The sequence below is a fragment of the Myodes glareolus genome, chromosome 10 (assembly GCF_982192425.1).
Source record: "Myodes glareolus chromosome 10, mMyoGla1.1, whole genome shotgun sequence".
In the NCBI taxonomy this organism is placed as follows: domain Eukaryota; kingdom Metazoa; phylum Chordata; class Mammalia; order Rodentia; family Cricetidae; genus Myodes; species Myodes glareolus.
This window is the reverse complement of record NC_142035.1, coordinates 5,058,573-5,083,780: the sequence shown is the minus strand read 5'-3', so window position 1 is coordinate 5,083,780 and position 25,208 is coordinate 5,058,573. Positions and strand designations below refer to the sequence as shown.

General features: G+C 47.3%; 1 protein-coding gene across 1 annotated transcript in view; it reads right to left on the bottom strand.

The window, feature by feature from the left end:
- The window catches only part of Apcdd1l (APC down-regulated 1 like), a 63,358-nt gene extending 51,172 nt beyond the window's left edge, over positions 1-12,186 (bottom strand). Inside the window, exons 1-3 of the mRNA XM_087911401.1 lie at positions 12,127-12,186; positions 11,188-11,275; positions 9,275-9,435 (exon numbers count right to left, since the gene is read on the bottom strand). Of these exons, the coding sequence (XP_087767527.1) occupies positions 9,275-9,435; positions 11,188-11,275; positions 12,127-12,186 (309 nt within the window). The remainder of the gene's footprint in view (positions 1-9,274; positions 9,436-11,187; positions 11,276-12,126) is intronic.
- Between the last annotated feature and the right edge of the window lie 13,022 nt (positions 12,187-25,208).

The following is a 25,208-nucleotide window of genomic DNA, read 5'->3' as shown; positions in this document are numbered from 1 at the left end:
CCATTCTCTATGCAGGAGTCCTGGTCTATATAAAAGAAGAGAGTGAGCTGAGAATCACCATTCCTCTCTCTCTCTCTCTGCTTCCTGACTGTGGACACAACGTGACCAGCTGCTTCACATTCCTGCGGCCTTGGCTTCCGCATCACGATGGAGTGTACCTTGCACTGTGAGCCAAAGTCAACCCTTCCTTCCTTAAGCTGCTTTTGTAAGGGTATTTTATCCCAGCAACAGAAAAGCAACTAAGACAGAGGCCCAGTAAATTCAAACCTGCTTGTGGTCAAAGCCTAGGTATTCTTGCCTACGAGCAGTAGGTTTCAGTCTCTGGAGCTGCTGGGGAGGAAATGAGAACCTGTCAGCCTTGGGTTAAAGCTGATGGACTCAACTCTGGACTTCAGTGTCCAGCAAATGCTACAAGCCACCAAAGACACGTGCTGAGGCAGCTCTAATCGTCCCTGCCAGAGAACAAGCCATCTCGTTTGCTGTGGTCACTAGTGGTTCCAAGCTAAACACAGCCATGTCTTGCTCCAGATTTGTACCCACTTGGAGGAGAGAGTGGGGCTGGGTGTAAGCTATTACTTTTCACTTTTCTTCCTGTTAATTTAGTATCGAGGCACTGGGAGGGAGGCTTAGACATGTATTTTTCATCTTTGTGTGTGAGTATATGTGTCTGATGTGTGCATTTGTATGTATATGTATGATGTGCATGATATATCTGTATGTTGTGTGTGTGTGTATATGATGTGTATGTTCATATATGAAAACTCAAGTCACATTCATGCCATGGTGTCTGTGTGGATGTCAGAGGACAACCCCAGCTGCTGGGTCTTGCCTTTCATTTTGCTTGAGATAGGGTCCCTTGCTTGCCACTGTATATACAGCGGGACTGAGAACTCCTGTAAATTCTCCTGTCTCTGAGTCCCATTTCCCTGTAGGACTGCTGAGATTATAGTCAAGTGCTACTGTGCCCAGCTTTGCCTGGGTTTGGGATCTAAACTCAGGTTCTCACACTTGCATGGCAAGCATTTACCCACTCATCTCTCTCCTCATATCACTTAGATGTGTCTTTTCAGAGGCACACCATGCTCTTGGGATAGCTACAATGTGAGGGTAGGGGCGGAGAGGGAGAGGATCCTTCCCCTGCCAACACATCCCAGCTTTGGTGAAAGAGCTCACCTTTCCTGGTTCTTTTCAGTAGCAGGCAGCTAGTGTCCCTGGGATGGTCATGACGAGGGGCTGTCAGCATCTCAGACTACCCAGGGGCTCTGAGCTCAAGTGTCACCAGTTCTGGGGGCTCCTAAGTAACCAAGACCCCACCAAGTTGCAATTTCCAGAGACATCTGCCCTTGGACAACACTCTAGCTCAGGATGTCCACTGTCTCAGATACTTATTGTGGATAATGGCAATACCCGGATCACAAACATCTTCCTGAGAGCTGGTTCCAGTATACAGTGAGCTGTCTGTAACTATAGCTGGGTCTCAGTCACCCTACAGAGACTCCATTACCAATTTCTAAAGCCCTGTCCACTAGACTTGGAATAGGGTGCCTTTGAACAATCTCTTTTCATTGTATCAGGGAGGACACTGGACCCTCTCTAAACACCCAAATCAACTTCCTTCCAGACAGCCAGTGGCTTCCGTCTGCCTGAGTCTCCTACCTAGCGCTCCCAGCATGTGACATTGAGACACTGTCTGTAACCAGCCGGGTACCATTTTTAGTGATGGTTAATATGATGGTCCACTTCCCAGGATCACGGGTCACCTAGGAGACAGGGCTCTGGACATGTTCATGAAGGATCATCTATGTTAGGTAAACTAAGGTGGGGAAAACCATCCTTAGCATTCTTAACACCTGACTGGTGTTCTGGATTGGATCAAAAGCGGAAAGTGAGGAGGAGCTTCAATCGCTCTAAGACTTGACTGGTTCTGGAGAAATAATCCAAACACCAAACCACACTGAGTGAAGAAATGACCCTTGCAACCTGAAGAGCACTCCAGAGCAAAGGCCGGAGCCGGGAAAACCTCTGAGAGCATGAAGAATGCTGAGATCTTTGGTGGACACCAGAGACCCTAGGACACTACAGAGCCAGCAGAACTTCTCTGCCGCCCAGGAAGCCAGAGACAGGAAGATGTAGGTCCAGGGGCTGTACTCTGTGACTCCAGTGCTAGCCACAATGGGTGGGAGACGTGTCTCTGAGAAACAGAGGGCACACCGCCTGAACCCTTGCAGGTGAATGCCTGGGAACCCGGGCAAATTGGCAGAACAAATAAAATAGGGAGAGAAAGAAGGGCCACAAGGACCCTGCCCTCAGGAGACTGGCCTGAAGACTCTAGATGATGGAGCCATCAAGTCTACATCCGGGGGCAAATTCAGTGGGAAAGTACACGAGGCTGGGAAGACAGTGAGATCCCCCCACCTCATGGAGCATAGGAACAAACAGGAGAGAAAGGCGTGGAAATCCCAGCAAAGGCTCTGAAAGAGAAAAGTGTCCCTGGAGACTTAGATGTCAACTGCCTGAGATTCAGAGACCCTGGAGACACTTTGGACAGTGACCCTAGGATGAGAGTAACGCAGGGTGCCAAGAAGGCTGCAGAAAACTCAAAAAAGGATCAAAACATTGTATACACCAAGAAATTGAGAGCAGGAAGTCACTGGGACAGTGAAGATATTCAGAAAAGACATTAAGATAGGGAGAAGCAGGACTGGAGAGGTGACTTAGTGCTTAAGAGCACTGGCTGTTCTTCCAAAGGACCCAAGTTCAATTCTCAGCACCCACATGGCAGTTCACAACTGTCTGTAACTCCAGTTCCAGGGGATCTGGCATCTTCACACAGACATACATGCAGGCAAAATACCAATGTACTTAAAAATAAGTAAATCTTTGAAAAAAAGATAGAAAGAAATAAATGAGAAAGGAAAATTCTAGTATGCTTTTCAATGTCATCAGTGTTCAAGGGAAGAAAACCTCTCCTGGCTATTGTGTCTTCAAAAGTTCGTGTGTAGCTCGTGTAGGGGTAATAACGAAAGTGTAGCCCTCCCCGTCGCACAAGAAAGTAGTTCACTAACAGGGAGAGAGAGGAAGAGCGACAGACAGATGGACAGAGAGAGAGAGCGATGCAGATGTGAGGTGACTGGCTGCCCCACTCCTGCTACTGTGACTTCCTCATGATGGACTGGACCCTCCCACTGTGCACCGGAATAAACCCTGTCATCCTGAAGTGGCCTCTGCTAGGTTTCTTGTCACAGCAACAAGACAAGTGACAATTACACTCTCCTAGCCCAGTGGGACACCCCTCCATACTCACGACAGGAATATCAACATTAGCACAGCTCACGAAGAACAGTGATGGCGGGGGTGGGGGTGGGGGTGGGGGTGGGGGTGGGGGTGGGGCTAAGAGTTGCTGCTGTCCCAGGCCGTCTATGGGGGCGGCTGGACAGCTCTTTGGGGAGAAGATCAGGGACATATTGAACACATACATTTTGCCATAGCAATTCCAATGCTAGGAACAGACACTATAGTCTACAGACAAAGGGGCATCTGGAGAGAGAGAGATGAAAAGCAAAGGCTGTGGAGTCCCAAAGCCAACCTCCATCCTTGCCCACACGAAGAGAAATTCCCCTGGCCAGACTTGGTAGTATGCACCTGGAGTCAAGAATTTCTCCTTGGAGGCCAACCTGGCCCACACAGTCAGACCATATATCAAACACCAAGGGCTGGGATTGTAATTCAATGGTAGCATGCTTGGCTAGCTTGCACAAGGCCTTGTAATGAAGAAATGCCTGCTCTATCCCACTGGTAAGAGAAAGATCATCCACTGAACAGTGTACGGGGAAAGGGCAGATGATAGGGTTTATAGTTTGCAATCATGACATTCATTTTCCCCGCAGACAAGTGGTGAGGTGACTCAGGATGGGCAAAGGAGCCTGCCACCAACCTTGAAAACCTATGTCTAGTCTCCAAGACTCCTACAGTAGAAGGAGAAACCGGAATCCTGAGAGTTATCTTCTGACCTTCAAACATGGACCATGTGTGAGTCTTTTTGAGAGACGGCAGCCAAGACGGTAGGCAGGGCTGGGTCACTGGGACCTGTGGACTGTGTTAGGTACCGCAACTTTTCCACTCCTCAGACAAGACGACTGAAGTCAGTGATGTGAGCAAACCATGCCCACCTTGCCTGCCAAAGGAGATCCTTAGACTTGCTAATAGTTTAGCTGCATCTATGCACGGTCATGATGTGCCTTGGCCTCTTCATCTCAGATGAAAGCGAGGACCTCTGCATTGCGGAGATGTTGGAAGATGAAGACAGCGGCCTTGGGGGTGGGTTCTAAGCTGGTGTGGGGCCGGTTGGATCCAGTGAATGCTGAACTCAGGTACCTTGTCTCCCGCTGTACTTGCACTGAAGTGGCGCCTGTGAGCATCCTAGGTCTAGAATGAGAGATCCTCAAAGCTGGAAGCAAATGCAAGCCAACTCCCCAGGCAAGGCTAGCCACACTCCCCTCTTTGCATAGTCCTTCCATGGACTCTCCATGGCCACTGTCGCAAGGCCCCACCCCTTCCTGACACTCTGTGACTCTGGGATTTAGGTCCGACTGACCCACAAGCTATGTGGCCTTCTGTCTTCCCAGGCTCACCTCTGCCTTCTTTGCCAGCCAGACCTTTGCTCATTACATCCTTCCCAGCAGACATTCTTTCTGATCTTTCGGCTAACAGGGTCTCTTATTTCCAACTCTGGTTCACCTGCGACCTTTCTATGGCATGCTCCTTAACCTTGGAGCCCTTATACCGGTCCTGTCTGGTCCTCACCACTCTTATGATTCCTTCTTCCCTGAGTGGTCCCTCCATGTCACCGCTGTGATAGCAGCTACCCAAGAAAGCACCTAACCTATGTTCGCTGGTGTGGGACCAATTGGGCATCACTCTGCTAGACCCTTCTTTGTTTTCAACTTTTATTTTTAATTATGTGTTTGTGCTTGTATAAAGGTATAAGCTAGTGAGTGCCGGAGGCCAGAATCAGACTCCCCGTGGGACTGGAGTTACGGGTGTTTGCTTCATGAGGGCCCTGGAAACTGAACTCTGAAGAGCATCATGCACTCTTAACTGCTGAGCCATCATCTCTCCATCCCCGACAATTAGCTTAATAGCCACCCACATCCCCATTGAGCAAACAAGGACTCTGGTAATGGAGGCTCCCATTGTGATTCAGGGACAATCTAGGAGATGGGAAAGGCTGGGTGTGGCTACATAATGTGTTGTGCATGGATCATTAGGGAGCTGCAGAGTTTTGATGGGCACACAATACACCAGAGTGGAAGGAGATCAGCACTCAGAGGCATTGGACTAGCAGCAGGGCCACCGCTCCTTCTTCTCGGGATCTGGAGCCTCTGAGAAAGACTCCACCTTGCCGTGTGGCTCTAGGGTCCCCTGGATCTTAGACCAGGTACACATCCTATTATCCCATGGGATTCCAGCATCCTGAGGTCACAGCTGTCACCAGTCCCAATTCACTTATGGACACACACAGGCCTAGGGAGGCTGAAGGGTACTGTGACACCAAAGAAGGCAATAGAGTCAGCGTGGGGGGACCACTCAGGTCATTGTTCACAATTGGTGCACAGGCAGATGTCATAATGGGCACCAGTCTGCCTCCACCAACTGTCCCAGATGACCCCTCCAACCAACAGGTCTGACATGTTCTCTTTCCCATGCGACACTTTCATTGCCTCCTCCTGGATGGGCATCTCATTTTCCAGATATGGCTTTCTGTCCCAGGGTCTTTTGGAAAGAGTCTGAAAGCTCAAGGGGTCAGGGCTGGGCTTTGCACAACGGGTTCACGTTAGAAACCAACTGCTCAGGCCAACTTGTCGCTCTCCTTTGTAGCAACTGTAGAATTTCATTGCCTCCCTAGAGTCCCCCTAGCTCACCTTAGACGCTCTCAAGTTCAAGTTGATTTTAATAGCCTCCCTTCCCCTTTGTATTGGGCTATTGATCTTCATTTTGCAAACTGACTTTGGCGGTGAACCACTGTGTCTTGGAAGGCTTGTCGGGGCCTCATTTAGGCTTACAGCTTTCATTAGCACAGTTAACGTCCTGTGTGCTGCACACTTATTTCCTCACGTGTAGGCTCTCTCTGGTTTGCTATCCAGATGGTTTCAAAAATCAAGGAAGCTGCTGTGTTTGCCTCGAGCTGGTTATTTTGAATTTCAAGATTGCAGCCTCGGTCAGAAGATGAGTGAAACAGCTGGTCGGGTTGATTCGCCTGCGACTCGCCAAGTACAAAATGAAGTCTCTGCTGATAATTTCCTTTGTTTTAAATAATTAACACAATTACCAATTTCTATTCCCCTTGGGATTCTGCAGAAGTGTATTTAAGTTAATTTCCTCCACTGCTTTTCCTGTGTGTGTGTGTGTGTGTGTGTGTGTGTGTGTGTGTGTGTGTATCTGTGTGTGCTTGTGTCTGCATAGTATGTATGTAGGGGCATGTGCACACGTGTGCACAGCCATGTGGAAGTAGAGGTTGACATTCATCTTTCTCAATCACTCTCCATCTTACTCTTGAGATGTGTTCTCTTACCTTCCTAGGGCTCCCTGGTTTAGCAAGATAGGCCAACAGGCCCCAAGGAGCCTCTTGTCTCAACCCCTCTATTGCTGGGGCCAAACATGCACCACCGTGCTAGGGGTTGGAACTCAAAACCCCAAGCTTGCACGACAGAGCCGTCTGGGTTTTGAAACTGTGCTCTGTCAGAACTCTTAGCGAGTAGCTGTATTTTTTTTTTTTTTTACCTTGGTTAATCTGTATCTAAATGGTATCCTGTCATCACAAAATAGACAGCTCTAGAGAAAAGCAAGGCTTAAGTTAGATAACTCCATACACAAAAAGTCTGAGAGTGAAACAAACCCCCCCCAAACTCTGAGGCAGTTGTTTCTTACTGCCCACCTCAAGCATAAATTGTTGAATAAGGGGATATTTTAAAGCCAGAAATTGCTGTGGAGGGAACTGGTCCCCGCAGCGAGAGGGTTGGGTTGGCACGTGTCTGGCATCGGGTGTAGCATAGCTTCAAGCCTGTTATCCTCTGGGGAAGACATTTCCAAATGTAGACCAAGAGAGAACAAACCGAGGAAAAATCAGCGTCCGATTAGAAGCCACCCAGGCTGTGCTGTTTTTTTCTTGGGCCCCTGCTGTGCCCTTGATTTCCTGATTGCTCAGAGCAAGGCTAACACAATCCTGTGATTCCTGCGAAAACCTACCCGACTGGGTTGAGCTAGTCAGACCAGAGGTTCCTAGCAGGGGCTATTTTGCCCTCAGGAGACACCTAGCAAAGTCAGGAGACCATCTGGAATTTTATGAGTTGGACTAGGGGAGGTTGGAATACTGCAAGCAGTCACTAGGCACAGGACAGCCCTTTCTCCAACAAAGAAACTGTTTCAAATGTCAACAGTGCAGAGGCTGAGAAACCTTGGGTGTGTGTGGACACACATATGATCATGTGTACAATCTGAGCTTCCTTAGCAGAAGGGTCGGTGTACCATGCTACCCAGACTCTCCAGGGCTCAGAGATGTCACTCAGACATGCTGAGCTCAGGGACTGAGCTGTGTAGCTAAGTGATCGAATAGCTGGGTTCTGGTCCCTTTCAGGAATTCAAGGGACCTGGCCATCTGCGGACGGTGCTGATGGTAGAGTGGACTTTGATCAAATCAATGCCGGGCTTAGGCCTCCCCAAGGGCTGCCCTGCTGTGGAGCAGATCCCCATTGGTCGTTCTACTGGGGAATATTCTCTTCTCTCTTGTGGAGTTGAACTGGCAGTGGTGAAGGGTCATGAGGAATGAAGCAACAAGCCTCGGTGCTAAACTTCCGTGATTTTATTTGCATGACAAGGAACTTAAGGCTTGCCAAAGACACCCCCCCACCCCCCCGATCCCATGAAGCTGAGACTGTAGGTTGATAGGGTAATGTGTCCCCTGCTCTGGCATGTTCAGAGCCCTGGGGAGAGCCAGAGAAGTGGAGAAGATGCAGTGTCCACCATAGCAGCCACTGCAAGCTCCCCGCCTCACCTGCCCCTGGGTGTACCTCCTGTTCTTACTCGCTAGCAAGCCAACAGGAGGGAGGACCTAGTCAGTTGTATGAAAGGATGGTTCAGTGCTGAGGGCTAAGTAGTTATGTGAAGTCTTATCTTCACTCAGCCAGAGAAAGCAGACCCTGATGGATGCACCTTGGGTGCGTGCATCTGCAATTCTTCAAATTGCGAGCACACCCTCCTTCGATTTCCTTCCAGGTTCCTTTATCTTTTCTCAAAAGATCTTGTGTAGAAACTTGGGACTAGGAAAGCAAAGCCGTGTTGAAGAGCTACGGTGCCCAAAACTACCTATGACAGGGTCTCAGTGTGCTTGGAGTCCTGCCACCAGACGGCAGAGCCTGGGGCACCGACTCCTGTGCACTGTAGAGTTTCTGGGTGCCAGGCATTGCCTGTCAACAAGCTGGGGACCCTGTGGCTCACCCTCTGTACTTCATAGTAATCCTAGACAAAGGTAGGGTTTCATGTCCATCTCAGAGGGAGAAAGCTGGGGCCCAGATCCCTAGTGGATAGGCACACAGTTTCATGCAGGGTTAATCTGGGCTTCCAAGTCACAGTTTGACCAGGGCCAGAATTCTAAGTTTGTGCCTGGGGTGAGTCCTGGGTTTGACACATTTACGATGACAGTTATTCTCATATTCACTGTTGGCACCTGGAATATCACAGCTGGCATTTGTAGAGCCCTTAGCACAAGCCATTAGGAGGGCATTTGCTCTAAAAAAGGCTTACTTCTTCACCAAGGGTTCTTGAGGCCCCATCCCCCCACTGTTAGTCTGCTGGGTATCATTCACAAGAAGCCAAACTGTATCCCCACCTGTCTTCTTTCCCAACCTTGCAGTAGAACACAGCCTTACCAGTTTATGGACTTGGAGAGCAAGGCTAACCAACGGGCTGGTCTATGTAACCTGGACTTTGTCCTTTACCTGGGTAACTCGCTTACTTAGGATAGCCTGAACCTTCTTGGAGCCCCAACACAAGCGGATGATGCTCTGGGTACCAGGAAATCAGGCTCCAAGGGCAGAATCCACACACTGCCTAGTAGCCTAACTCCTCCATCAGAGCACTGCAAGTGCCCACCAGGTGAGCTTGGAAAAAGAGCGCACACAGAGCCGCAGCCCTGGACAGGTACCCAGGCCCAATGTGACCGTCTCCAAGGGCCCTTGGGAACATTAGAAGGTGAGTTGATGGGGAGAGTGGCACCTACCTCCCAAGAGTACCAGGAAGCACGCATAGCTGCAGGCATCCCTTCGTCCAGGGCTGGCTGGAGGATGAGGCGCTCACAGGCGGCAGTGGGCTGGGGCAGGCCGGGTCCTGTGCCCCTCGTCAAGGCTGCGCTCCTGCTAGTGGGCTGGGAATCCTGGATTGCTGAGCAGCACACTCAGAAGTCTAACTTGCCAGCAGAGGTGGAGACCGCCCCGGAGCAGTGCCGCAGCTCCAATAGCTCACACTCCCAGGACTCCCCTGCGCCCTGCCTCCTGGGCCCTCGCCTCCCCAAGAGTCCTCACTCAGGGCAAGGAAGCCTCCCGACAGAGCCAGAGCGCCTTGCTTCACGCCCCAGTGCACTCAGGCCAGGCTGTTCCTGGGAAGGGCAAGGACCTAGGGATGCAGAAAGTTCTTAGCCTTTTTGAGCCCTGGACCCCAGAAACTACTTTTGAGGTCTTCCAGATATTATTAGCGCAGGGCCGCAGTGCAAGTGTCCAAGTCTGCACCACTTTCTGTAATTAGGCAAAGCCTGGAGCCATCTGGGATGGGTTTCCTCCCCCACCCCAACTCCTCCTACTCCTGCCACCACCCTGCCCGACTCATTCAAGTGAGTCGGTTTTGGGTGGCAGCGCTGAGGCAAAGCAGCTGTGAAGACGGCAGAATGCCTGCAAACGGGTCCCTGGAGCTCGCCAAGTCAGGCAAAGAAGTTGAAAGAGACAACTTCTGTGCAAAATAAGCCTTGTGGCCACCTGGGAAGGGGACGTGAGACAGTTAGGATTTTATAGAGAGGGAAGCACCTGGGGAAAGTGGTTCTGGTCTGTCCTCTCCTCAGGGAGCACTGGGGACATTGAAATAGAACCACAGGTGGGCACCAGGCTTGGTGTGCCAGTCCCAAGGAGCAGCTCCCCGCGCTGTCATCACCGGGACATGTAAAGAGGGGAGGGAAAAAAAGGAGAGAGGAGGGGGAGGGGGTGGGGGAGAGATGGAGAGGGGAGGAGAGAGAGAGAGAGGAAGAAGAAGAAGAGGAGGAGGAGGAGGAGGAAGAAGAGGAAGAAGAGGAGGAGAAGAGGAGGTTAAGAATGGAAGGGGTAGAGGAAGAAGCTTTGCAAAGAAGGGATGGTGGGAGGGAGTCGCGAAAAAACAAAGGAGGAAGAGGAGGGAGACTGTGTCCCTGAGGTCATCTGTGTCCAGGCACCTGTTGGAGCAGTCAGCTTGACCCTCAGAAAACCTCTTAGGGTCACCTTCCCCACTTCAGTGGGCTGAACATCCCATCAGGGACCCAAGATACCTCTTTTCTCTTTCTTGAGGAAAGGGTGAGTTCCTCAGTTACTCAGGAACCCCAAGATCCCTTCACCTCCATCCCCAGGACCCCCAGACGAGGACTCATTACTATTCTCCAGAGGCAAGAAGGAAGCAAAGTGCCTAGCCCTCCATGTGACCCTCCCCGCAGTGAGGTGTGAGGGGAGCTAGCGATCTACTTCCAGAAGGTGGTATTTCTTTGGGTGTCTATGGATTACTGAGCCCAGCAAGATGTTTGTGGCGGACTTCTGACACCAGATGAGGGCATGCCTCTCCTGGCCGACAGCTGTCCCTGTCACAGGAAGTTTGCTTAAGGGCCAGAGAGGAGCCGTGCAGGGTGATGATTTATAATTTGCATAACTGTGATGATTTGTAGCAAGTATGTGTCCATACATTTGTAAAAGTTGCCATTGCAGATTCAGGTTCTCTGCCATCTGCCCATCACGGGATGACTGGCCTCTCTGGGCCTTCTGAATCCAAGCATTGCAAGTCCCAGGATGTAGATAGAAGTTTGAAAATTGGTGGGTTCTTTTTTTTTTCCCTGTGTTGTTTTTTTGAAAGGGGGTTTTACATGGCTGTCCAGGTGGAGTTATAATTTGATCTTTCAGAACTCACCACGCTGCTGTTCAAAGGAGGAGCCCCCGCCGAGGGTGGCAGGCAGGAGGACTGTATTGGCTGATTTCTCCACTGGAGCTGTTGATTGCTGAGAACACAGAATGACCACCTGTTGTGCCCCTCACATCCAAACGAGCCAGTAGTCCTTGTTAGCTCCGTGCTGCAGCCATCTCTGCAGCCCCAGCATGAGAAAAATGAGTTTTGAGTTTGGACCATTGTCCCCGGCCCACACAGGCACCGGGTAGCAGGAGGTGGAAGGAACAATACTCAGGACAGGAAGGGAAGCTGGAAAAAGCGGGGTTCCCAAGCGATGGGTCTACACTCCTCACTCCACAGGTGTGGAGGCAGAAGCATGGATGGGGCGGGTAAATTTCCTGGAACTTAGCTGTTTGGCGACAATACAACCTTCACTCCAACAAGGCGAAAATGAAGTTAAAAGGGGTGTGTGGGAGGGGTCCCTGGTACAGCGGTTTGCCCTGCAAACTAGTGACTTCCATTCTAGCTCTTGAACCCGTGTGAAGGTGGAGGAGGGAAGTGACCACACAAAGGTGTTCTCTGACCTCCATCCATAACCCACGGCACACTCATCCAAGTGCACCCAGAACAACAATAAAAAAAAAAATAGGCAAATCGAGTGTTACAGTTGTTTCCAAGGGGGACTACCGACAGACCAACGAGAGACCTCCAACCAGCTCTAGCTTGGGGAAGAAGGGATCTTATGGGAGTTACGGAACACAAATGACTCATTGCTACATCATCAAGTCCCTTGAGTGGCTTATGTCCACCACTGAAGAGTTCCACCCACAACACACACAGCTAACTTAAAACTGTAAGAGTGTTCCGGAACAGCTATGGGCAGCCATCCTACCAAAGCGTCTACCCAGCCCTGTGCATTGTTGGGGAAGGGAAGGGATTGGGATAGTTTGCCCCCACACCCACTAGGGAATGCGGAGACCTGAGGGTGTCACGCTGGTGCTCGCCGCTGTTGCTCCGATTCATGATGGCGAGGGTCAGGTCTAGCCCAGGAAACAGCCATACAACATAGTATTGAAAGAAGAGTCTCCTGGGATTGTGAGAAGCCCAAGTGCGAGGGGAAGGAGAGACTAAAGTTTTGACTCAGCTCTGACTTCGAGCTGACTTTACTTTTACAAATAAAGGGAGGAAAACAAAAGAAAGGAAGAGGAAAGAAGGAAGAGAGAGGAGAGGACAGAAAAGGAAGGGAGGGAGGAAGGGAGGAAGAAGGAACCGAGGGAGGGAGGAAAATGAAGAAAAGGACAGAAAGCTGCATTTGTCTCAACCTTCTGCTTTGCCAGAGGAAGGAGACCACACTCAGCTCCTGTCCTTTTTTCTAGCTCTAGGAGATCTTAGACTCTGAAGGATCCAGAGTAGCTGTGCTGTCTGGGAGAGAAGCCCCGCTGGGTGCTGGTGCGCGGCCTCTCAGGGCACCACCGCTCTGCAGAGCTCTGCTTTCTAGGTTGGTGATCACAGAGGGACCATTCAGGGAGTCAGAGCTTCTTAGGAGTAGTTGTAAGGGTGTGGTACTGGGGGTCCTTGACAGACACAGGGGTACTAGGGATCCCTCCATGAGTCTCCCCTCCCAAACATCCACTTTCCCATCCTTGACCGTGTTAAAGGCACTGAAGGAAGATAAGATCGACCAAAATCTTGCTGAGAAATGCTGTTTGTTTTGTTTCCTATCAAGGTGTCCGATCAAAGAAATGGTGGCCGGCTTAGCTATCTAGTAACCAAATAAATATCCAGGTGACCTCCCGGGTTGCTCTGGATGAGTCGGGGGCAGACCAGAGTAGAATCCAGCCTTCTCAGACCTGAAAACTCCCTGGAAGGGAACTGGAGACCACATGGCTAGTGTGCAGTGTTGCTTAGCTGGGAAACGTCTGGTACTTGGAAATCTGGTTTCTCAGACTGCCCCTACACTTCCAGATTCTGTGTGGTTTCTTGTCTGCCTGATTCTTAGGAGGCAGCATGTGGAAGCCCGTTGAGCTCTTTGGAACCTCCCTCAGCAACCCTTACATCTGTTCTAGGCGTTTTCTTTTTGCTTCATCTGGATGTTGTGTGTATGGCTGTGGGGAAGTGGTGACATCCGAGAACTTAGCTTAGTGGATATGTATGAATGGATAAATGGATTACTGGATAGAGGGATAAGAGAGTGGATGGATGGATGGATGGGGGCTTAGATGTGTGGGTGGATGGGTGGAGAGTTGAGTGATGGATAGACTAAGGCTTGAGAGATGAACCAATGGATGGGTAAATGGATGGATGCATGAGTGGATGATGAATTGAAGTTTAGGTGGATGGGTGGATAGATGGATAAGTGAGTGGATGGGTGGGAGGGAGGGTAGATGAGTGGTGGGTACATGGGTGGGTGGGTAGATGAGTGGTGGGTACATGGGTGGGTGGGTAGATGAGTGGGGGGTACATGGGTGGGTGGGTAGATGAGTGGTGGGTACATGGGTGGGTGGGTAGATGAGTGGGGGGTACATGGGTGGGTGGGTAGATGAGTGGGGGGTACATGGGTGGGTGGGTAGATGAGTGGTGGGTTGTAGTGAGGGACTGCGGGCAGACCTGCTTTTCATCCTGCCCGGCTCCCGCACGGCTAGCTTAGCCCCAGAAATAACAACACACAAATTGTATTCATTTAAGCACTGCCTGGCCCATTATCTCTAGAGAGTTAGTTACTGACTAACTCTCATATCTTGATATTAACCCATTTCTAATAATCTGTATCACACCACGAGGTGTGGCTTACCGGGAAAGATTCAGCATGTCTGACCTGGTGGCTGGCTCCATGGCGTCTGGCTCATAGCCCTCTTCCCAGCATTTTGTTCTGTTTACTCTGCCTACCTAATTTTCTGTCCTATCAAGGGGCCAAGCCAGTCTCTTTATTGACCAATGAAAATAACACAATAGACAGATAACCCTCTTCCATCAGTGGGTGCGTGGGTGGGTGGGTAGATAAGTGGTGGGTACATGGGTGGGTGGGTAGGTGAGTGGTGGGTTCATGGGTGGGTGGGTAGATGAGTGGGGGGGGGTGCGTGGGTGGGTTGGTAGATGAGTGGGGGGTACATGGGTGGGTGGGTAGATGAGTGGGGGGTACATGGGTGGGTGGGTATATGAGTGGGGGGTGCGTGGGTTAGTGTTGGCTGGCATTGTAGCTGTCACAATTGCTACCCGAATAGTGTGGCTATTTCCCCCTCACATTCACTAGTTAGAAACAATTCATTATTGAATCCCATGATTCATTAACTCACCCCTGAACTACCAGCCCCCTGAACCGTGGAGACAAACCCCAGTCCTGGTTCTCAAGAGACATTTTTCTACAAAGGCAGGCCATGGTTCCTTGCAGGAGTAGCAGGAGGGCCAAGAAGGTGGATAGATGTTTCCACAGAGAGAAAATTCCTGCCCCTTCCAGGTTCTCCTTGGATGCTGCTCTGCCTAGACCTCAGAATACAGGCCAGGCCTCATATTCTCAGTCCTTCACACGTTTGTTGAACCATTGCTCCAGGCAGAGTCCCCTGCCCACCCCCTTTCCCATCTACCAGCTGGTGCCAAGAAAGGGCACAGCTACTGAGAGCGTTCTCCTGCTTTGTGGGAGGGGGGAGTAATGCCAAGTCCACCTGTTATGAAGTGTGTTGTTATCCTCCCATGGGAAAATCAATACGGACTCCTAATACATTACCTAAAAAGCACAAAGTTTATTATATCTCTTCCATTATGAAATTAGCAGTGCTCCCAATATACTGTTTGAAAAATACAGAGAAAGTAGAACGAAGAAGAAATTGACAATCATATACTCCCACTAGCCAGGTACAGCCACGTCTGACCCCGGATATTCGAGTCTCTTCTCAGTGTTTCTCTACCTCTGTGTCTACCTTTCTCTATCCGAAGGGATCTCTGCATCCCACTGTAGCCTACCTCCAAGCTGCCGCCAAATCTCATATCAAAATAAGCTATCAATGTACCGGCCTGTCCTGTGGGTTACTTTCTCAGTTCTTATGGGACTGTCAGGAGCAAGGCCATGAGTAGGAATAAAAATAAAATCATGTACTTTATCCATCTTTTTGGTGTTTATTTTTGTGTATTGGGGTGTGGGTACATGCCGTGGTGTCTCTACGAAGGCCAGCGCGTAACTATTGGGCGTTTTGTTTTCTTCTTCCAGCCCGTGGGTCCTGGGGGAGCCACTGCCAGTGGTCAGGCTTTGGTGGCAAGCATCGTTACCATCTCACCAGACACTTACAATACTTTTGGTGCTGGAGATGGAAACCAGGGCCTCACACACCTGAACACATCACCACTTAGCTATGTCTCCAGTGCTCTTTTTAATGGCTTTTTCAAAATGTATTTTTTTGTGTATGAATGTTTTGTCTGACATATGTATGTAATGTACACCATATGCCTGCCTTGTATCCTCAGGGATCAGAAAAGAGTGTCAGATCCCTGGAACTGGAGTTATAGGTGATCATGAGACACCATGTGGGAATCTAACCCAGCTCCTCTGGAAGAGCAACCAGGGCTCTTAACTGCTAAGCCATCCTTCCAGGCTCCTGAGTTCTTATTTTGAAACAGGGCCTATTAAGTAGCTCATGCTGGTCTTGAACTCACTTGGTAGCCCGGGCAATCCTTGAAATTTTGATTCTCCTACCTCAGCCTCCTGAGAAGATTGTGCTGTCAGGCCTGGGGAAACGTTCTTTTATGGCCAAAGTATATTTCAGGTTAGACACCGTTTGGCTCTGATCACAGAGCGTGGGGGCAGACAGGACCCATTGTCTTAGGCTTGCTGCTAATTTTGCTCACAGTCTTGTTAGGGAGCTGTTTGAAAGCTGTTTTCCACTTAGGATTTTAGTCTGGAGTAGACCATCAAGTTTAACCACAAATGCCTGGGATGTGATGCTGCAGGGAAGAGATTGTTACCCACAAACCCATCTTCCTCTATCAGCTCCCAGGGTGTGGAGGGGGTCATGGCTGGAAGGGTCCCATCAGTTATTGAATTAAATTCAGGACGAAGAGGACAGAGTTTCCCTTTCATTGGACTGCCTGGTTTGGGAGTCTTGGTGATGATAGAAACAAAATTCTGGGGCAGGGTGGAGACACTCTCTCAAACGCTCCAAGCAGGACCCGGGCAAAGCACTTTATAGCCCCCCCCCATTCCTTCCTTTTCAGTTTCCAATTAACATACAGGGATTAGTTTTCAGGCCGCTCCCCCCTTGAAATGGAATTTTTATCTCTTGATTCATGCTACAAGATAAAATCCCTGTTTATCCAGTCACATGAATAATTGATAAGCACTTTCCAACTTAGCAGTCTCTCCTTGCAGTCTGGAGCCCCCAGCAATTTCCGGAGGACTGGAGCCCTTCGGGTTCTGCTTGGAGCGTACTGCTCTCTGCCTCCACAGGGTGAGGTGTGAGGCGAGGCTTATCTCTTGATCCAGATGCCGGAGGTACAGATTAGACATCCAGAAAGGCAACAGAAGGGAGGCAGGGACTGTTAGTGTCCATCTTGGCTCTGTGAACTCAGGCCTTTGGCAGGTGTGAATTTGGGGTCTACCCGGAGCCTCCCCAGCTGTCGCCCTCAGGGTGTGGAACATAAATTACCCCTAACCTGGTCCCTGATAGTTTCAACCAGGTCCAAAACGTGAAGGTGTTTTCCTTCCTACATATTTAATGGGTTTAGCATGATTTCAACAAGAACCTGAGTTCTGACTCCTTCACACTCTTGGCTCTCTGGTCCAGCTCATGTGATAAAAGCCAACAGGGGTGTTATTTCTTAGTGGAGCTGGTGTTTATTCTTTTAAAGCAGGTCTGGACTTTTAAAGCTACCTGTTATATTTTGTTCTGGCTAGCTTTGAAAAAAATATTTATTTCTGTGCGGCGGTGGCGGAGGATCTCAGGACTTCAAGGATGAGGAGAATGCAGCCTGAGGTGGTAGTGAGAGGGTGAATGCCCCTAGCAAAAAGGTTAACAAGATATTGTTCCTCTTGCCCTCCACCCACCCCCAGAGCCTTCCAGGTGACAAACATTTGGCTTTGATGTGGCCATGTGCTCGTGCCTTGTAGCTGGCACAGGTTCTCGCTGAGACCTGTTGGAAGTGGTGGGCGCTGCAGCTCTCGGGAGCTGTACTTCTCGCCATGGGGAGCACAGGGCCTTGATTGAAGGCACCAGCATTTCTCAGCTGCAGGACTCCATTTGCTTTCTTTCTTCAGGAGGAGGTGGGTAGAAAATGAACTGGAAGGTGATTTTTATTTTATTTCTTTTTGCCCTGACTTGTTTTCCCAAAGCCCCAGGAAGTTAAGAACCACACCATTAGTTTTAGCAAACAATTTAAACAAATTAAAAGATCTGCCCACATTCCCGAGGGTGGGTGATCTTCGATCTTGGTTTTGTGGTCATGCCCCCCCTTTAGTCACGTGAGCCAGCAGACATGGGGAGATCTGTGGGCGATACATAAAGACGGCGCTTCATTTGGCTCAGACGCTTACAGCACAAAGGCCCTAGGAAAAGGGAAACAGAAAGGTCTCTGGGGAAAGCTGATGCGTATCCATCTATGCACTTCGGCAAACTCATTTGCAGACCCCAAGCACCAATAAGGATCCCCAAACTTGCTCTGGTGGCCTACTCCTGCATCCTACCTTAGTGCAGAAGGCCCTGTTGGGACTAAAGGGCTGTGGGGTTTGAAGGAGAGAAGGTACTGTGGATTTTAACCATGTGTTTTCCACACAGACTGCATGGGAGGCAGGAATAAGGAAACAGTCCTTGCCACCATGTCTCCAGAACAAAAAAGCTGTAGTTGCAACTGCTCCTTGGGGACACATGCCACAGGCCTCTGCCAGCAGTGTGGCACGCTATCGGTAGTGTTTTGGGGGTTAAAGATATGTGTCATAGTCAGGGTTTCTATTGCTGTGAAGAGACACCATGATCATGGCAACTCTTATAAAGGGGGAAACATTTAATTGGGGTGGCTTATGGTTTCAGAGGTTTAGTCCATTATTGTCATGGTGGAACATGATGGTATGCAGCCAGACAGGGTGCTGGAGAAGGAACTAGGAGTTCTACACCTTGACCCACAGGCAACAGGAAGTGAACTGTGTGCCACACTGAGCATAGCTTGAGCAAAGGAGACCTCAAAGCCCGCCCCTACAGTGACACACTTCCTCCAACAAGGCCACACCTACTCCAACCAAGTCACATTCCCTTTAGGGGTCATTTTCTTCCAAACTACTACAAGATGTGTGTTTGTTAGACAATGTTAGCCTGTCTTGGGTGACTTTTGACCTCCATAGGTAGGCCTGGCACACATATCTGCTCTCACACATGTGAACACGTATGCATGCACCTGCAAATCACACACTAGATTTAGAAGAGCTGGTCATCCTTTCCTTGCTGTGAGAGATGCCACTGTGTGCTCCTCATTGCCACTCTTCTTGGGGGGTATAATCCGTACAGTAATGTCAAACCTTTACAAGGATAGCTCTGTGAATTTTGATGATGGAGCACAGCATGAAAGCACAGGTATGGAGAAGTAGCCCAGCACCCCTCAAGTCTCAGGTGACAGTCCCTGCAGTCAGTGGCAGCCCAGGTTCTGTAGGGGAAGTGCACAGTATTGACACAGTCTGTTTGCTCACTCTGCAGGAGGTCTCTGGCATCCACCTGTGCTGCATGTAGGTCATACCTTTGAACTGATGGGTAGGCTCAAGGGTAGAAACATTCCATGCTTTTCTGAGAGACAACATAGTTATTTCTGTATTTGGAGATTTTAAGTAAAGCCGCTGTGAAATGACAATGCACTTGCTTTCTGTGTGTATTGGCATGTTTAGTTTCCTTGGGCACGTGTCTATAAAAATGAGGTTTCTGTGTTACAAGCCAAATGTCTGTTGAACTTCGTATGTAACTGCCTAACTGCCTACGAAACTGACTGTCCAGTTTGGAATCCATGCTGTCTGTGGATGCAAGCTATATTTTTCCTAAATCTCCAGTGGCACCTGGTACTATCAGATCCTTCTGGGTGTTGTTGGTCTCACAGAGTATTGTGATACAACGTTGTGGGTTTAGTTTGTATTTCTCAGATAGCCGAGGGTTAGACATTCTAAGGGCTTTCTCTATGACTTAAATTTTAGTTCATAAGAGAAAACATGACAAATTATCCTTCAACAAAGTTAATCAGGTATGATTTTTTTTTTCAAAAGACTCAGCCAGAAAAATGAGTAAGAGCCCACCATGGTGGCACAAACCTACCATTCTAGCACCGGGGAAGCAAAGGCAGAAGAATCAAGAATTAAAGGTCATTTTACAAAATGAATTCAATGCTGGCTTTTACTAGATAAGAACTTGGTTCAAAATAATAAAAATATCAACATGATTGCTACTGCTAGGTGTGGTGGCTTGTGCCTTAAATGTGATGCTGGGTATTGAACTCAGGACCTCTGGAAGAGTAGCCAGTGCTCTTAATCTCTAAGGTGGGCGATGGTGGCTTCAGCACTTGGGAGACAGAGACAGGTGGATCTCTGTGAGTCAAGGTCAGCCTGGTCTATAAGAGGTAGTTCCAGAGTGGCCAGGGAAAACCTGTCTCAAAATATTCCCCCCCAAAAAAGGAAAAAAAAAAGAAAAGAAAATAATGCCAGTTTACGGGAGGCAGAGGCATGTGGGTTTCTTTAAGTTCTATTGCAGCCTAATTATATAGATTTCCAGGCAAGTCAGGGCTACATCGTAACACACTAGCTCAAATTAACAACAACAACAACAACAGAAAACAACCCCCCCAAATCCCAAACAAACAACACAACACAACAGCAACTTAAAGCTTCTAACTGGCAGAAACGATAGGCTGGAGAAACATTGACTAAGGAAGACATCTTGGATGCATCCAGCACATAAGAAGGATACCTGGCATATAAAGTACAACCAACGAAGGAACACACACACACACAAAAAAAAACCGTGTAAACATGGGTAAAAGACAGGAGCAGGCATGTCACCAAAGAAACAAGAGCCTGGACACACTGTCTAGCACGCAGTCTGAGCATTTACTTCTGACATCTAGCCTGAGAAGAAAGGAAAAAGAACTTTCCTCATGAGGTGAGAACAAGGAGGAGCAGAAGAGCCGCCACTGTCAGTCCTAGAGGCTCACCTGGGGTCAGGAAGAGGTCAGAGGTCACAGATACCTGACGCTATACCCCAGGACTGCTACCAGTGCCTGTGGTGTTGTGTAGAGTGGCTTAAAATTTAACAACAGCTGCAGAGAGACATTGGGTAATAGAAAAACCTACAGAACTAAATCAGCCTGTGTACTTTACAGATGTGTTGACGTCAGAATGGAAACTAGGATGTGTGTTATGTTGGGGAAGGGGTATGTCTTTTGTTTCTGCAGGAGAAGAAAAACTATGGATAACATCAAAATTAATAAAGATTTAATTCAAACTGGAGAGACCTCTTAACAAGGAGAAGTGATAGCTCATCAACTGATAGGACTATTCAACATGTCAAAAAGATAACTCACCCAATAAGGATTGGAGCAAGGTTCTGTGGTTTTATTTTGTTTTTTTTTTTGTATTTACATGAAAATAAAAATACCCATCCATCTTCAAGTGATGGTGGGAGATACAAAATAACCCCTCAATAGTTCAGAATTACATATAATAAAGGGCTATGTATTTATGTGAGAATCACAGATCACAGTTCTCTGCACAGACAGGGAACAGGAACAGAGACTAGCAGCCAGAAGCAAGAGCGGGAAGCAAGAGAGCGAGCACATGCTTTACAGCTGCATTAATAGTATAAGAGACCATTCCCAAGTGGGCTGGTATCTTAAAGGCTATTGGATGAAGGAGCTGAAGGAGCTCCCACAGCACCTCCACCTTTTGTTTAAATAAGAGAGTTCCAAACCCTATACAAAACTATATACACTAGGAACAGATATCAAGTATAAAATTGGGATTGCAACCAACATAAACAACATTAAGCAAGGAACATATGATAAATGTTTTAATAAATATTCTGTCTGAAGGAGTTGAAGTCTTGTATTGGAAATGGTTTGGCTAGATCATAAGAGGAAGGTAACTACGACTATCTAATCTTCAACCCCATTGAAGGCCTGAGAAGGAAGATAATATTACTTGAAGTGCAGGAAGTGCAATCAAGCAGCTTCCAAAATGTGCAGTAGATGACAGAGATGACTGGCTACCTGAGCAATCACCTAAAGTCTCATTTGCAATGTTGAAGCAATCAACTTTGGCTAAGGCCTAGAGTATCTGACAGACCATTTTCAGAGGCAGGAAAATTTTCAAAACCATCTTACCCTGTCTTGGCAAGGTTTGACAGTCTTTTTTCTTTTTCTTTTTCTTTTTCTTTTTCTTTTCTTTTCTTTTCTTTTCTTTCTTTCTTTCTTTATATTAAAAATTTCCATTTCCTCCCCTCCTCCCATGTCCCTCCCCCTCCCCTATTCCCCCCTCCTTCTCCAGTCCAAAGAGCAGTCAGGGTTCCCTGTCCTGTGGGAAGTCCAAGATCCTCCCCCCTCCATCCAGGTCTAGGAAGGTGAACATCCAAACAGACTAGGCTCCCACAAAGCCAGTACATGCAGTAGAATCAAAACCCAGTGTCATTATCCTTGGCTTCCCAGTTAGCCCTCATTGTCAGCCACGTTCAGAGAGTCCAGTTTGATCACATGCTCCATCAGTCCCAGTCCAGCTGGCCTTGGTGAGCTCCCATTAGATCAGCTCCACCATCTCAGTGGGTGGATGCACCCCTCGCGGTCCTGGCTTCCTTGCTCATGTTCTCCCTCCTTCTGCTCCTCATTTGGACCTTGGGAGCTCAGTTCAGGGCTCCAATGTGGGTCTCTGTCTCTATCTCCATCCATTGCCAGATGGTGATATACAAGATAGTCATCAGTATGACTATAGGATAGGACCAGTTCAGGTGCCCTCTCCTCAGCTGCCCAAAGAACAAGCTGGAGACATCTCCTTGGACACCTGGGAACCCCTTTAGAGTCAAGTCTCTTGCCAATCCTAAAATGGCTCCCTTAATTAAGATATATACTTCCCTGCTCCCATATTCACCCTTCCTCCAACCCAACTGTCCGATTCCCACAAGCTCTCCCCATCCTCCCCTTCTCACTTCTTCTCCCCATCTCCCCTTATCCCCCCACCCCCAAGCTCCCAATTTTTGCCTGGCAATCTTGTCTACTTCCAGTATCCAGGAGGATAACTATACGTTTTCCTTTGGGTTCACCTTCTTATTTAGCTTCTCTAGGATCATAAATAGTAGGCTTAATGTCCTTTATTTATGGCTAGAATCCACTTATAAGTGAGTACATACCATATTCATCTTTTTGGGTCTGAGTTACCTCACTCAGGATAGTGTTTTCTATTTCCATCCATTTGCATGCAAAATTCAAGATGTCATTGTTTTTTACCGCTGAGTAGTACTCTAATGTGTATATATTCCACACTTTCTTTATCCATTCTTCCATTGCGGGGCATCTACATAATTTCTACTCCAACCCTCAACTCTATGCGAGTAATAATCGGCCCCAAAATCATGACCCTAACCCGGAGGACAGACTTTGTTGGGAGAGAGGACTTTGTCTTCTAGAATTGCTTCCTGCTGTCACGGGGGCAATGTTTTTTCTATGGGATCCTATAAAAGTAAAATGATGGTTAAGTTTCAAGATTGCTGTTTTGTATAATTGCTCTTTTGTATAACTGAGTAATCAATAGTGTTTTTTTGTTTGTTTGTTTGAAGTGCTTATTTGGAGTTCTGGCCAGAACATTGTAAGAAGGTGCACCATTTCCACAACTGGTACCCAAAAACCAGTCCGATACTAGCACTATCAGCGTCATGATGTCATATCAATCAGGTGGAGTCATTGTTGTGGGGCCCCATCTTCTTCCTGGAAGTTTCAAAGATTACTGCAGGAAAATCTACTGTTCATTGTTGAAAACTTAAACATCATATATATATATATATATGATATAGACAAAATGGACATGGAGAAATGGGAATATTTTCTTAAAATCTATCTCCTTTCTGTCCCTTATCAGATGGCTCCTGAAATGAGACAGAAATTCTGAGTTTTTCTTTTAACAACATGCTTGGATTTAGAGAAGGCTAGAGCCATCAACCAACTCCAAAGCCAGCTCTGATTTTTAATTAAAGATGTATATTTGTGCAGATAATCAAATTTTACCATGGAGATTATGCAGCATTGTAAGTCAGTTTTCTCTTTGCTTGTTGATTCTTTCTGGATAGCTATGTTTTCATCTTTAGGCATCTAGATGTCCAAGGGCTCTTGACTCTTTGAAGATGAGTATTTTTGTGCAAAGAAAGACAGAACCCTGTCCCAATCTTTATGAGGTTTTCTTCCCACCTGTATGATTGTCACCTCTGTGGATGAGCTGTCATTTCTCTTTCTCAAGAGGTTTCTCTTTTTTAAACCAAATCTTCATTAATTTTGATGGTATCCATAGTTTCTTCTCTTAAAAAACAAGAATGAAACCCCTTCCCCAATGTAACATATCTTCTGGTTTCTATTGTGAGGTCAGCATATCTTTGAACTACACTGGCTCAATTTTTTCTTTCATAATTAATTCAGAGACTTTTTCCGTATATGTTTTTAATTTTTTACTTGGTTTGTGTGGCAAAAAAGATCCATTCTAAGATAATATCTTCCCTCTGCATTAAAATTCCTGTAGGGGAACTTCTGGAAGGCAATATAACTAGAATACAATTAAGATTTGGATTCACCCTATCTACATGTGCCTCTTGTAATTTCTCTTCAATGACCATCAATTCTTTTTCTGCTTCAACTGTTAATTCTCTGGGACTATTTAAGTCTTGTCACCATCTAAGGTTTTGTTTAAATGAATTAGATCAGGTGTTATCCTAACATCTGGTCATAGACTGGAAATGTCTCCTAATAATCTTTGAAAGTCATTAAGAGTCTGCAATTGGTCTCTCCTAATTTGTGCCTTTTGTGTTCTAATTTTCTGTAAACCTATTCTGTGACCTAGGTGATAGACAGAATCTCCTCTTTGTTTTGTATTTTTTCAGGAACAAGTTGTAATTCCCATTTAGGCAAAACTTTCTTGGCTTCTTCAAACATTTTTTCTATAGTAGATGCATTTGAGTCAGATAACAAATGTCATCTATATTATGGTAAATTATAGACTTAGGAAATTGCTTGTGTATTATTTCCAATGATTGACTTACAAAGTATTGGCACAGGGTGCGACTACTGAGTATTCCCTGTGGGAGAATGGTCTACTAGTATTTCCTAGTAGGCTGAGAATTATTATAAGTAGACACTGTAAAAGCAATTTTTTCTCTATCCTTTTCTTGTAAAGGTATAGTGAAGAAACAATTCTTTTAATCAGTAACTATAAGAGACCATCCTTTTGGTAATAGAGAAGGCAGAGAAATTCCAGTTTGTAGATGGCCCATAGGTTGGATAACCTTGTTGACAGCTCTTAGATCTGTTACCATTGTCCATCTACCAGATTTATTTTTAACAACAAATAAAGGAGAATTCCAAGGGCTGGTTGATTCTTCAATATGGTGAGCATTTAGTTGCTCCTGTACCAGCTGTTAGTAGTTGGGTGTGGTGGTATACATCTTTAATCCCAACACTTGGGAGGCAGAGGCAGGTGAATCTCTGTGAGTTCAAGGTGTAGTGGTAAACACCTTTAATCTTAACACTTGGGAGGCAGAGGCAGGTTAATCTCTGTGAGTACAAAGATACCCTGGTCTATAGAGTGAGTGCTAGAACAGCCAAAGATACACAGAGAAACCTAGTCTCAAAAAGCCAAAAATTCAAAGCAAAAATTAAAGAAATAGAGTTTAAAATAAAGCACGTAAAAATGGAAAATACACAGAGAATCTGGATACTGTATGTTACTATGTTCTCTTTGACTTGTTTGAATGATGAGGAAGAAGCAACAGCTGCTAAAATACATTTGATTATAAATGTTACTGGATTAATCTAACATACATATTTTGAAAATACTTTGACTTCAAAAT